The sequence below is a fragment of the Terrapene carolina genome, unplaced genomic scaffold (assembly GCF_002925995.2).
Source record: "Terrapene carolina triunguis isolate 2854851 unplaced genomic scaffold, T_m_triunguis-2.0 Scaffold308, whole genome shotgun sequence".
NCBI classification, from domain to species: Eukaryota; Metazoa; Chordata; order Testudines; family Emydidae; genus Terrapene; species Terrapene triunguis.
Window position 1 is genome coordinate 1 of NW_020664659.1, and position 12,986 is coordinate 12,986.

The following is a 12,986-nucleotide window of genomic DNA, read 5'->3' on the forward strand; positions in this document are numbered from 1 at the left end:
CCCTGCCCTATGGCTCGGGTGCCCTGACGCCTGGGGTTTGTTCGTGTGTCCGTCAGGCTAAGTAGCCACTTGGCTGCGCCGACGCAGGGGGCAGGAGGTTTCATTTCTGTACCTCGCCTGGGACGAGAGTTCTCCGGCCTCAGCTGCTCGCTTTGTGCCGTCATTAAGTTCACTTCAGAAGCACCAGGAGGCAGCGTGGCCTAGTGGATACAGCACTGCCCTGGGAGTCAGGAGAGCTGGGTTGGGCACTGGCCTGCTGGGTGACCTTGAACCCGTCACTTTCCCGCCCGGTGCCTCAGTTTCCCCATTGTACAGATGGGGATAATGACCATGACCTGCTTTGTAGCCAGGCATTATTTTCTTTCTTAAAATCTGTGACAATTTAAGCCGGTTGGGCCGTAGGGAGCTCCTGCTGCCAGGTCGCTGCCTGGAAATGTGATGGCCACGTGCTGCAGGAAGGGAGACGTCTCTGTCTAGCCACGTCTCTAGCTCCTACCCCGTCCATCCGTCATCGCTAGATCCCAGCGTGTCTGTCTGTCTGTCCCCCTGGTGAATAGCTCCAAGTTCAGAGCCTCCCAGCAGGGACAGAGTGAAATTGACCTGATCTGGATCAGTCTCACAGCAGTCCTGAAACTGACCAGATTCTTGCCAATTTCCCTTTGCTGCTGCTGCAGGGGAAACTCTGGGCAGCAGCCCAGCACAGGCGCTACCTGTCTGCAGACTCAGGAAGGCAGCACAGCAGCTGTGAATCATCTCCCCCACCAGACGGGCTGGGAACGTCAGTGCATTGATTTTAAATGAGTGCTGAACCCTGCAGGGGCTCCCGGCTCGGGTCTGTCCCTGAGGGGCAGATTCCCAGCCACAGGGGAATGTTCTTTGGTTTGCCGCCCCCCTTTCTGAGCCGAGACTGACCCGTGTCTGGATTCTCTCCCAGCAGGCGAGGGGCTGGTGAGCGAGACCGAGGAGAATCCCGAACAGGACAGTCCGGAGCCAGCAGAACTGTATGGGACGTTCCCGGGACGTTCCCAGAGCCCTCAGCGGGGAGCGGCCTGCGAGCGTCAGGAAGACAATGCCATGGCGGAGAGAGCGGGTGAGTCCGCACTGTATGGGGCGGATTTTACAGGCCCCCACGGGACCGTGGCCCAGCCCAGAGCCTCCCCGGGAGACAGACTCTTCACGTGTCCCGAGTGCGGGAAGGGCTTCGGCCAGAGCGCGCACCTCATCCGGCACCAGACGGTGCACACGGGGGAGCGGCCCTACAAGTGCCCTGAGTGCGGGAAGGGCTTCAGCCAGAGCTCGGACCTGACCACGCACCGGCGCGTCCACACGGGCGAGGAGCCCTACGCCTGCGCCGAGTGCGGCAAGCGCTTCGCCCAGAGCTCCAACCTGATCCGGCACCAGCGCACCCACACGGCCGAGACCCCCTACCGCTGCCCCGACTGCGGCAAGCGCTTCCGCCGCAGCTCCCACCTCGTCATGCACCAGCGCACCCACACCGGGGAGCGCCCCTACCGCTGCCCCGACTGCGGCAAGCGCTTCAGCCACAGCTCCCACCTGCACCGGCACCAGCGCATCCACACGGGCGAGCGCCCCTACAAGTGCCCCGACTGCGGGAAGAGCTTCGGCGTCAAGTCCACCCTGGTGACGCACCGGCGGGTGCACACGGCCGAGCGGCCCTACGCCTGCGCCGACTGCGGCCGGGCCTTTGCCCAGAGCTCCACCCTCAACCGGCACCGGCGCACGCACGCGGCCGAGCGCCCCTACCGCTGCCCCGACTGCGGCAAGAGCTTCATCCAGAGCTCCAACCTGGTCACCCACCTGATCCTGCACACGGGCGAGCGCCCCTTCCACTGCCCCCGCTGCCAGAAAACCTTCAGCCAGAGCTCCAACCTCAGCCGCCACCAGAGGACTCACGCGGGGCGCCGAGCCCGCCCCTGCCCCGAGTGCGGGGAGAGCGTCCCGCGCGGCGCCGGCCTGTCCGCCCACCAGAGACGCCACGCGGGGCAGGAGACGCCCTCGCCGCCCTGCTAGGGCCAGCTGGTCCCCCTGGTACCCACCCACCAGACGCCACACGGGGCAGGAGACGCCCTCGCTGCCCTGCTAGGGCTGGCTGGTCCCCCCGGTACCAGCCCACCAGACGCCACACGGGGCAGGAGACGCCCTCCCCGCCCTGCTAGGGCCGCCTGGTTCCCCTGGAACCCGCCCACCAGACACCACGTGGGAGAGGAGACCCCGTGGCCGCCCTGCTAGGGCCGGCTGATTCCCCTGGTACCCGCCCACCAGAGACGCCACGTGGGAGAGGAGACCCCCTCGCCGCCCCACCCAGCCAGAGTGAGGGGCGTGCTCCCCTATTCCCTCATGCCTCTCCCAAGTATCCAGCCGCCCCATCCTTGCTAGCAGCTGATCAGACCCCTCCTCTGGGTCTGCCAAGCCCAGGCAGCCCCGATTGGCTCCTCCTTGCTGTCGAGTTCCTGACCCACCTGATGTGGCAGGGGGAGAAGGAACCTGCCACCCCCCTCTGATTCCCCAGCCGTGGAAAACACGTGGGCTGCGTCCTGCCCAGCTGGAGCCGTGTCCCGTGGGGCACTGCCCTCTCCCCTCGGTGCTGCCCAGGGAGCTGAGTGCTGGGGTGGCTCGCGTCTGACGGGCTGTGCCGGGGCTTGGCCGGCAGGACGGAGAGCCAGCCCCGCTCGCTCTCGTTTCCCCGGGTCTCCCCAAGGAGCGTGGCGCTGTGCACCCTGCCAGTGGTACCCTGGAACCCCTGTGGGAAGCTCCCTGCTGCCTGGGGGAGTTGGCCAGCGCCGTCGCCCCCTTCCCGGCTGTATTTAACGAGCTGTATTTACGATGAGGCGTTCCATTCTAGCTCGACTGATAAAAGGCCGATGACGTCGTCCCGGGATGGCTGAGGCCGCCCGGCCGGGCCAGGAGTCCAGCCAGGCTTCTCCTGCGCATCCCTCTGCCTCATTTCTCCTCTTCCCCCTGCCCAGAGAGTTCAGTGCTGGATGGACCCTGCAAGTGATCAATAAACCATGTAGAAAAGACCAGGAGTCGCTGTGTCGGGAAGCTGCAGGGTTTCTGTCGGCTGAGGGTGAGAGTCACAGACCGGGACTCAGAGGCTGAGCTGGGGGTGTGTGTCCCTGATCCCTGCAGTGGGGGGAGGTAGGGGCAGGCAGGGAGCGTGGGAGGACGGTGGTACAGGGTTGGGGGGTTTGTTTCTCAGCCGAGGCTGTGAACACTCTGCACTGGGGAGGGATGGGAGGCAGCCGATGAGTTGTGCTGATGGCAGAGGGATGAAACAGGCACTCCCAGGGGTGGGAGGGGATGTCCCCCGATTGCTGGGACCCTGAGCAGGGCTGAGGTATCCCCCCCCAACTGGACCTGTAGCCGGGCCAAGCCTGTCACTGATGGGAGGGGAAGAAGAGGGGCCCAGCGCCCCAGCAGGTCCCTCCCGCCTGGGCAGGGACGGCAGAGACAGTCTGTCACCCCCACAAGCAGAGCTGGAGACTCCGGGGGGATCAAAGCCTCTGCCGGGATTGGAAAGGCTGACGCTGCCTGTGCTGCTGGTGGATGAGGGGTTAATGCAGCAGGGCCCAGTGGCTGCAGCGTGTGGGGCTAGCAGTGGCCGGGGGGGGGCTAGCAGTGCCTGGCGTGGGGCTAGCAGTGCCTAAGGTGGGGCTAGCAGTGCTGGATTGCAAAGGCTGGGGAGAGGCCCAGGACCGGCAGAGGGGTCAGCTCCGGTTCGGAGGCGTTCACAGGCGGAAGTTTGGAAATGGCGGAAGATAGTAACACAGCTCAGACCAGTGGTGCGTGGGGCTGTGGCCTGAAATGCCCGGCAAGGCGAGCCGCTGGGGAAGGCTGCGTGAGGAGTGAACGAGCGTCTGTCCTCCGGGTCACGGGCGTATGAGCAAGGCCTTTAGCTGCAGAGGGTCACAGGCAAAGCACACGTACATTGAGATTGACGGAGTCCAAAGCCAAACGGGACCACTGTGATCATCTGTCCGACCCCCTGGACAGCACAGGCCAGAGACCTGCCCTATGATCATGAATGGGGCAGATCTCGGAGAAAACCAGCCAGTTGTGATTTAAACATTGTCGGGTGGAGAATCTACCCCAGCCGTTGGTAAATTGTTCCAATGGTTCGTTACCCTCACTGGTAACAATGTGCACCTCACTCCCAGTCGGACTTTGTCTAGATATAAAGCGTGACATGCAGGAAAAGAAGAAACCGTCCTCTTAGTATTTGAAATCACAGGGAAACCAGCACCAATTTCAGTTAGAGTGCACGGAAACAGGACTGAGGCTAGTGCGGAGTGTATAAGATATTAACACATTCGATGACTCTGTAGTTCAAACACACACCACAATTCAAGTCGGCGTGAAAGTTTTCTCAAGTTTATGTCCCACGACTGGGACAGAAGTGAGGTTTGGCAGTTGGAGGGTAGCTTTAGTGTCACGTTACCAGGGAGAGATCTGAGACTGTCTCTCTGGCAATTCTCACTCACACGTGCAGAGACCGGATGGCTGCGGGGGGGAGAAACCAGGCAGAGCAGAACAAGTCACGTAACGAAGTTGCTGGTTCTCAGTAGCACTTCACGTTAGGAGCTGAGTTTAAATAAGACAACGCAGAGCTGAACCATTAAACAAGGAATCGTTAGAGCTCTCCCAACACGCAGGGCAGCCCCCGATTGCGGAAAATACCCAGCAGGACAATTGGGAGCTTACGGTTAGTTCTTGAAGCAACAGCAAAGTAGCTTCAGTAAGTTGGTCCCCGTTGGATCAGCCTTCTCCTACCAAACATGCAAATGTTATTTCCATGCAATTACAGTGCTCTCCGGGTGAGAGACGACCACGGGGATTTAGGCACCGGAACTTTGTTACAGGGCGTTCCATTTACCCCTGGCACTCCGTCCAGAGTCTTAGGAGATTTCAAATCTGAAGGCTATTTCAGTGCTCTTCCCCCCGACACCCCCCCCACACACTTTTTAGTGTGGTTTTACTCGGCATTTCTTTGGAACCAGGATATTTTACTGGGATCTGTGGACGCTGTTAAGTTTAAGAATTTCAGTGGAAAGATCCAGAACACGAATCTGAACTACGAGGGAGGACATGGTTCTCAAAAGACAAGATTTGTGCTTTACAGGGGGGTTCTCTCACCTTCCTTTGGTATCCAGAGTCTCCGGGTGTGATGCTGGGGGTGGGGATTGATTATTGTATTTTTACATAGTTAGGTTTGGCTTGTCAGACAAGCACTTTCTTTCCTCAGGTTCTGTGTATTTGGGACTTCAGACCTCTAAGGTTCCAAAACCCAGATTCTCGTCCATAAAGGACTTTTAGTTAATAGAGACGCCCTCTCGGGAAAGCAAAGTTCCTGACCTTTGCTTACGTGCGTAGGAGGGCTCTTCCCGAGTCGGGAGCGAGACGCCCGGGCGTTCCAGACCTCAGGGGCTTTAGATGAAGGCTGCTCTCAGGGGAAGAGAGTTGGGTCTCTTAGCGGAGAGATCCAACGAACTGGGATTTTGCAACGTTTTGTATACACTTATTTTTCTGTTCAGTTGTACTGAGAGGCTGGCTCGGTTCCAAAAACCGATCAATTTATTGCGTCAATCATCGGCCATTGGGCAGGCCTGGATTTTGGGATAGGTGCAGATTCAGTTGCAAATTGTAAATTTGTCCACTTGGCAGGTCAGAGTGTCACTGCATGTTTCTTACCCACTCAGCTGGCGTGCTGGATCCAGAAATATCCACCTTTCCAGGGCGTCCAGCCTCCCTGGGAATTCCTTAGCGGCTTCGTCAGCGCTGTTAATTCAAATATACACTGACCGAGTCGTTTAAAAGTCGTTTGGCTCAACTTTCTGTTGTTACTTCCTGCGCCATTTCAGCACAGAACGAAAGCTTCTGGTGTAACGTGGTAATTATGTTCTGGGAGTTTTGCTTAATTGCAGAGTTTCAAGGTTTGTTCTTTTTTCTGCTTGTTCTTAACTTTAATTTGAGGAGAGGTCATTCCATCTTTCTCTTAAGAATAAGAAGTTTTCCCCAATTTGATTCTAATTTTAAACAACTTGTAGGTTTATTATCAAAACAATCTCCTAATTCCCAGTAACTAAAATAATCTGGCTATCCCAGGCATTATCCTCAATAACTTAAAAACATTAGTAAAAAAAAGCAAAAATTATATTTCTAACTCATGTTTAATATCATATTTATAATTAAAATAACAATTCCTTTATAGATCATTTCTAGATCAGTAGAATGTAAAGATACATTTCCACATTAACTCTCATACTAATACCAAACACTATTTCTAAGCTAATAAAAAAAACTAATTACAAACACAAATTATAACAAATTTAGCTATATGTATTCAGGCAAATTGTAGGATTTTGTTACCAAAAAAGAATTGAGAGTTGTTACCTTGAGAATTAAATTCTAATTTAAACCTGGGAACGTTGGTGTGAACTTGGACATTAATTCACTTCTTGGCGTACATCTCAAAGTGTTTACATTACAAGAACGGCACCAGGGTCTGGTTCAGTGTAGAGATGAGAGATTTCCCCAGCAGGAAGGGAATCAAGTGTAATAGCTGTGACCTCATCCCCCCTGGACAGCGAATGGTCCCTTGCACGGCCGAGTCGTAGCTACTAGGACTGTGTTTAACGTGACACAAGACTTACACGATGGCCTTCGTTTGTAAACTTCCATGCAACTTTTCGGAGAGCGATGAACATATTTGGTTTAAACAAAAACCTGACTGGAGCCCGTGATCGAATTACATCTTATGCCCGATTCGGTGGATGTTTTAGCCCAGGATCGTGGCTTCTGCGCAGGAGCTGTCCAAGCACAAGGGAGGGGTGGGTGAGTAACTGACTCTCTCTCGAATACTGGAGCGTGGGGGTGTCCGTTTGCCATCTCGTCTCACTGCTCTATGCCTTCTTCAGACAGAAGTGACTCAATCCCTGGCTCCAGAGGGGGCTCTGGCTCAGGAAGGAGGAGGGGAAAGGCGTATGACAGTGCGTGTTCATGGAAAGGTGATTCTGCCCTTTAGCCTGGTCTGGGCCTGGTTTCACGCCAGCTGTTCCATTAGACCGTTGCTGTAGGGCTGCTAATGAAAGGAATATCAAGACGGCCTATTCAGGGGTGAGATTTAATCCTCTTGGCCCGACAAGGAGAAAACCCAGCTGTTAGCTGACTCTGGGCCGGGCAAGAGGAGCGGTTCGGGGGAGGGAGGGGGGCTGGAACCCAGACACTGGTGGTCCGGGGTACCTGTGGGAATCAGGGGACGGCCCCACGGAGGAGGGCTGGGGGATCCCTTACCCGGGGATGGTGCTATGGGAGCAGGGAAGGAGATGGCCCGTGGAAAAGGCTCCCCAGAGAGGCCAGGGGTTGCAGGGGCACAGACGGGGCTCCCTGACTCAGAGGGGTCTGGGGACCTGGAGCTAGGGGGAGTTGGGAACCCCAAGAGGGAAGGGTCTAGGCCAGAAGGACCAATAGAGGCTACTTCATAGACTCAGCACACGGCGCCCCAGGAAGGGGAACGTTACACTGAGTACTCGGCAGTGAACGCGTTATCGGGGGAACTGGCACGGGACTGAGGGCAAGGTGCCAGCAGGGCTGCGCTGTGCCACAAGGGGGCATGGCCCTGCCACAGGCCCATCTACCCCGGTATCCCGTCTCTGCTAGTGGCCAATGCCAGCTGCTCCAGGTGTAGGATGCCCCCTAGTGGACAATTGTGGAATAACCTGTTTCTAGGAGTCCGTTTTTTAAAAAACCACTCGGCGTTGGATGCTCTCCTTAGCCATAAGAGTGTCCAGTCCTGCTAAGCTTTTAATGTCAGCTGCATCCTGTGGCAGTGAGTTCCACAGGCCAGTTGTGCACTGCGTTGAAACAATAGCCTTTCCCTGGAGTTTTATGGCCTGCTCTCAGTGACTCTTGATAACCTAGTGCGACCTCCTGGTGGTTCTGGGTTTGGGCTGCAAATGCCCAGAACCGGACCCCTGACTGAGTTACTCCTTGTAACCCCTTGAGCTTCATCCTTAATGCGCCCTGGAGTTCTCCCGTTTGCCACCCCCCCACTACAGATCCTTCACCCGGGGTTAACTCCATGGCTGAATTGCTTCTGCCGGCCGCCAGGAGTCAGGGATGAGCCCAGGATGGGTGGAACCCAGGTCCGGGCAAGCCACTGAAATGGCTTCGTAGCTGTGTGTTTCTGGCACCGGAACTTAGCCCAAAGGTGGGTGGGGAACAGGATCAGGTCCTAACCTCAGGAGACTCCGGTTCTCTTCCCAGCCCTGCCACTGGGTGAACGTGGACAAGGCATTTGCCATCTCTGTGCCTCAGTGTCCCCTGCCGCAGTTACTGTCCTGTCTGTGTAGATTGCGAGCTGCTTGGGACAGGGCCTGTCTGTCCAGCGCCTGGCACCGGGGCCCTGGGCCGTGACAGGCTGGCAGGCACTATTGTAATGCACAGGATGGAGGTTTCTGCAAACAGTGACGTGATCTCCAGAGCCCGTCTGCTAGTTACAGACGAGATGTTTGTACCCTGGAAATAAAGGCTTGTTTCATCGCCATGGCTACTTGTTATTTAAACGCCTCAAATCCAGGGCCCAGTCCTGCAGCCCGTGGGCGGTTCGCAGCCCTCCACAGAGCTTGTCACCCACAGATCTCCAAGCTCTTTACAGAGGCGGGTATTGTCATCCTTCTCCGACAGAGGGGAAACTGAGGCACGGAGTAGGGACAGGATGAGCCCAGCTCCCTGGTGCAGTGAGCGTCTCTCAGAGCTGTGTACAGGCTACTTAATTTTAAATCCCCTTCCCTAGCTGGATTGCCCAGCCCCCAGCAGCTCTGCCCCCTGAAATTCGCTGGGCTGCCCTCCACACATGGTGCCCGGACTGGGGGTGTCTCTGTCCCTGCTGGAGCGAGGTCTCCCCTCAGCCAGTCCCTGCTGGGGAGGGGGAGTTCCCCGTCATACAGCTTAGTCTGTTCTCAGGTCGCTTTGGGGCTGGGGGAGGATGGATTCTCACCGTCCCAGTGAACACGAAACCAGACAGTGCAGAGCTCAGGGAGCTGCTCTTGGGGGTCTCCCCTCCATGAGGGTCTGGGGAGCTTTGTCCCACGGCACCGACGGTGGATCGGGCACTGTGGGGCGGGATGGGAGATTGGGGGTGATGAACGGGCAAAGTGCGCTGCTGAATGGGACCATCGGGGGAGTCGCTCACCCGGAGAGACGGATTGAGTCCAGCGTGGAGACCCCAGCATCTCTCCACCGGGCCGCAAGGTCTGGGACAAGGGGGGACCCCGTCACTGGTGCAGGCTGCCTGAAATGGGGGTGCTGGGTTGACCTGTAGGCTAAGGGCCCCCCAATATTCCAGGACACAGGCCTGCGGATTCCTGCTGGGTAAGCGAGCTCCGTCGGCTCCAACGTGGGAGGATGCCGGGGGGTTAGTGTGAATGGGGTCAGAGCGACCCCAGGAAAGATCCAACACCAGGCTGGGGTTTGTAACCCCAGAGCTCAGATCTGGTTCACCCTGGGGCAGGGACGGGAGCCGGCCGGGTACGGCTGGGCCCAGACACGCCTTTCCCCCAAGGTCTGGGGGGGTTGGATGGGGGGGGTCAGTACAGGCTGGTGCCCAGCTGGGTGTGGGTTCCAGACCGTCTCACCCTCCAGCACAGGCCCGGAAGCACCAGGAGGGTCCCACAGAACAGACACTATGGGGAGGCTACAGCCCCGATCCCCCTGCTGGGCTGGGGGTGAGGAGAGCGAACCCCCCCCCCCCTGCCAATGGGGGGAGGGTGGGCCCGGGGGGGGGCTGCGAGGGGCCCAGGAAACACCTGGAGGACGGGGGGTGGGGGCAGCTGCAGTGGAGAGGTGAGGGGGCCAGGAACACAGGGGACCCTCACCCCCCCCACTCTGCCTGCAGCCTGCCCTTCCTCCCACCCCTGTGATCCTCTGGGACTGTGTCGTTGTGTGGGGTGAGGCCGGGGGGTGGTTGCTGGCTGGGGTACGAGGGGGCGTTTGGAGGGAGGGGGTGAGCCTGGCCCATGGGCGACGGGGACTGACCCGTAACGAGGGAGAGGATTCTGGGATCCCCCTCACCCTCACCCCCTGCTCCCGGAGCCGGGCGCCCCTCTGGGGCTGGGCACTGGGGTGACTGTCGCTGTGGAGAAAGACGCTCAGGCAGGGGGCCTGGGATGGGGGATCATGGACCGGCTGGGCCCTGCCGCCCAGGGGAGCAGCATCCAGCCCCCAGTGCTGTGCGACTGGCTGAGCCAGAGCCCCCGGGGCAGCTGCTGCCGGGCCAGACCCAGACACTGGGGGCCAGTTCCCCGCCCTCACCCCCGGCTTATCCTAGAGCCCAGGGTGTCCGTCCCGGGGTAACCTAGGGGGTTTATACCCCCTGCTCTCGGGTGCGTTACAGAGCAGCTGCAGCCTCACACACGGATGAATTCGCAGCCCCCAGGGCGGTATTCCTGGTGTAGAGACGCCCCGGGACGGAACGTGACCAGGGCCCGTTTCTTCAGTGGGTCAGGAACAGGGCAGAACATGGGGCCAGGGAGTCCTGCTCTGACCACTAGCCCCCTCCTCTCCCAGAGCTGGGGAGAGAACCCAGGAGTCCTGGCTCCCAGCCCCCCCTGCTCTAACCCACCAGCCCCCACTCCCCTCCCAGAGCCGGGGAGAGAACCCAGGAGTCCTGGCTCCCAGCCCCCCCTGCTCTAACCCCCCAGCCCCCACTCCCCTCCCAGCGCTCCCAGCCCCGTCCCCTCGGGGGCTCGGCCTGCGGGACTCCCGGGACGCGGCTAAGGCTGCTCTGTTACCAGCCGCCCCGTCAAGCTGCCCGGGCGGGTTCTGCCCGGAGACCGGTGACGCGGCTGGCTCTGTCTGTCGCTATTGGCGGGACCGTCCCCTCTCGCCCAATCCCGGCAGAGGCTGAGTGCCCGGCGCTGCGCGTCGGGGATCAGTGAGCTGCGGGGGGGGGGGTGGCGGAGCGAAGGACCCCGCTGGGGATGGGGGGGCGGGAGACCAGCCTGTGTTTGTTCCTCCTCCTGCCCCTGGGGGCCCTCGCCGGCAAGGGACGGGACTCGCGTGAGTATCTGGGGTCCCCCCCGGGGGTGGGGTCCTGGGGCCGCTGGGATCGGGGCCCAGGCTGGGCTGGGTCGGGGGGGGCAGGGGTTCCCCAGTCACACGTGGGCTTGGCAGAATCGCAGGTTTATCGTGTGTCATTTTTATTTGTCAGCATTGTCAAATGGGTGTTGATTTCAGTGTTCACCGTGCTGGGAAATGGGGGTGTGGGGGGGCTGGGGGGGGGCGACAGACAATTATTTTGTGTCCACAGAGGTTAAGATTCGAAAAGTTCAAACTCGAACCGGCCCAACACCGACTGGCAACATCTGGGTCAGAGTTTGTGCAGCGCCCGGCGCGACGGGGCCCTGCCCCTGACTGAGGCCTGTGTGCATTACTGGGCCCTCCGACAGTGTGTGTGTGGGGGGGGTCACAGGGTCCTGGGCCCAGTGTGAGTGGAGTTGAAGGCTGCACAAATATAGGAAATGACCCTGAATGGGTGAGAGGTGTCCTCTCCGGACTCTAACCGCCAGCCCCCACTCCCCTCCCAGAGCTGGGAGAGAACCCAGGAGTCCTGGCTCCCAGCCCCCCCTGCTCTGACCCACCAGCCCCCACTCCCCTCCCAGAGCTGGGGAGAGAACCCAGGAGTCCTGGCTCCCAGCCCCCTCTGCTCTAACCCACCAGCCCCCACTCCCCTCCCAGAGCCAGGGAGAGAACCCAGGAGTCCTGGCTTCCAGCCCCTCCCCTGTTCTAACCATTACACCACCCTGCCCAGCCAGGTGTTTACCCTATGGGGGAGGTGCCACCCTCTGTGACACTTTCACTTTCCGTCTCCAGCTGGCAGACGGGCTCTGCTCGGTCCCAGGGGATGGGGCAGCCGATCCCTTGTGGGGCTTTCTCGGCTGGCCCAGCGCTTCCTGGGGCAAAGTCCCCAGAGTGAGGCCAGGGGCAGGGTGCGCCCGGAGAGTCGCTCTGTTGGGGAGCCCAGTGGAGAGCGTCCTGGCCGATATAGGGGGGAGAGTGACTGGGCTCAGCATGGCCGTGCCTGTCCCCCTCCCCCTCCCTCTCCTCCTGCTGGGGGTCTTTGCCGTCCCCGGGGGCTGTTCCTGTGAGTATTGGGGTGCTACCCCACAGCTCAGGGGGAGGGGCAGGATCCTGTCCCATTAGGGGCAGTGGTGTCCTGTGCTGAGGGGCGTCGAGGGGGATGAGCCAGGGGGCAGGAAATGCTTGTATTGGGGTGAGGGGCTTTGGGGCTCAAATCCAGACCCCCCCAGGGCCCCATTCTGCTCTCGGCCGCCTGGCTGTGAATCAGGAGCGAGCCGCTGAGACCGGGGCGGGTGTAAAACTAGTGCGAGGCCAGAATCGAGCCCCGGGTAGCTGGACACTGGCACCCCCCGACCCCTATAGCCGGGTGTCCCGGGGAGGGGTATGGCTGCAGGGAGTGGGGATCCCTGCCAGTTGTTACCGGGGGGGGGGGGGACAGGGGGCAGGGCGCTCGTCCCAGCTGGGCTCAGCTCCTGACCCGAAGGGGGGGGGGGGGTCAGAGTCAAACCACCAATGTTTAACCCTTTCCCCGCTGTCTGTGTTTGTGGGAACCTCCAGTTCAGGGGCAGCCCTGCCCCACTTCCTTCCCCACGACATTAGGCATGTCACGACCTCTGGCTATGCCTCAGTTTCCCCTCCCATCCCCCCCCTTTGCCCCTCCCTGTTGGATACTGGATTTTGCGGTGACGGCTGCTGCTCCCCCGACACCCTGCCTAGCCCCCCCCCGTGGTCTCTCGCCCCCATCTGGCGAGCGCCCAGCGCGAGGTGGGTGAGGCTGCCAGACACTAATTGCTGCTGTTAATGAATGTTTATGGGGACCAGAAGTCAGGATGAGGGGCCTGGTCATGCCAGGCACTGCACGGACCCTGCTCAACTGAGATTGGGCCCCC

General features: G+C 59.8%; 2 protein-coding genes across 2 annotated transcripts in view; both read left to right on the top strand.

Moving 5' to 3' along the window:
• The first annotated feature begins 933 nt into the window (after positions 1–933).
• Positions 934–2,058, top strand: LOC112124041 (zinc finger protein 239-like). The gene has a single exon (XM_026657759.2). It carries the CDS (start codon positions 1,075–1,077, stop codon positions 2,029–2,031), a length of 957 nt encoding a protein of 318 aa, XP_026513544.1. The 5' UTR covers positions 934–1,074; the 3' UTR covers positions 2,032–2,058.
• Positions 2,059–11,999: 9,941 nt separating this feature from the next.
• The window catches only part of LOC112125834, a 12,078-nt gene continuing 11,091 nt past the window's right edge, over positions 12,000–12,986 (top strand). The window contains exon 1 of the mRNA XM_029912867.1: positions 12,000–12,160. Within this exon, the coding sequence (XP_029768727.1) occupies positions 12,088–12,160 (73 nt within the window). The 5' untranslated portion in view covers positions 12,000–12,087. The remainder of the gene's footprint in view (positions 12,161–12,986) is intronic.

What these genes read in the sequence shown, in the direction of transcription:
- LOC112124041 (XM_026657759.2), top strand. Translation starts at nt 1,075, where the DNA reads ATGGCGGAGAGAGCGGGTGAGTCCGCACTGTATGGGGCGGATTTTACA.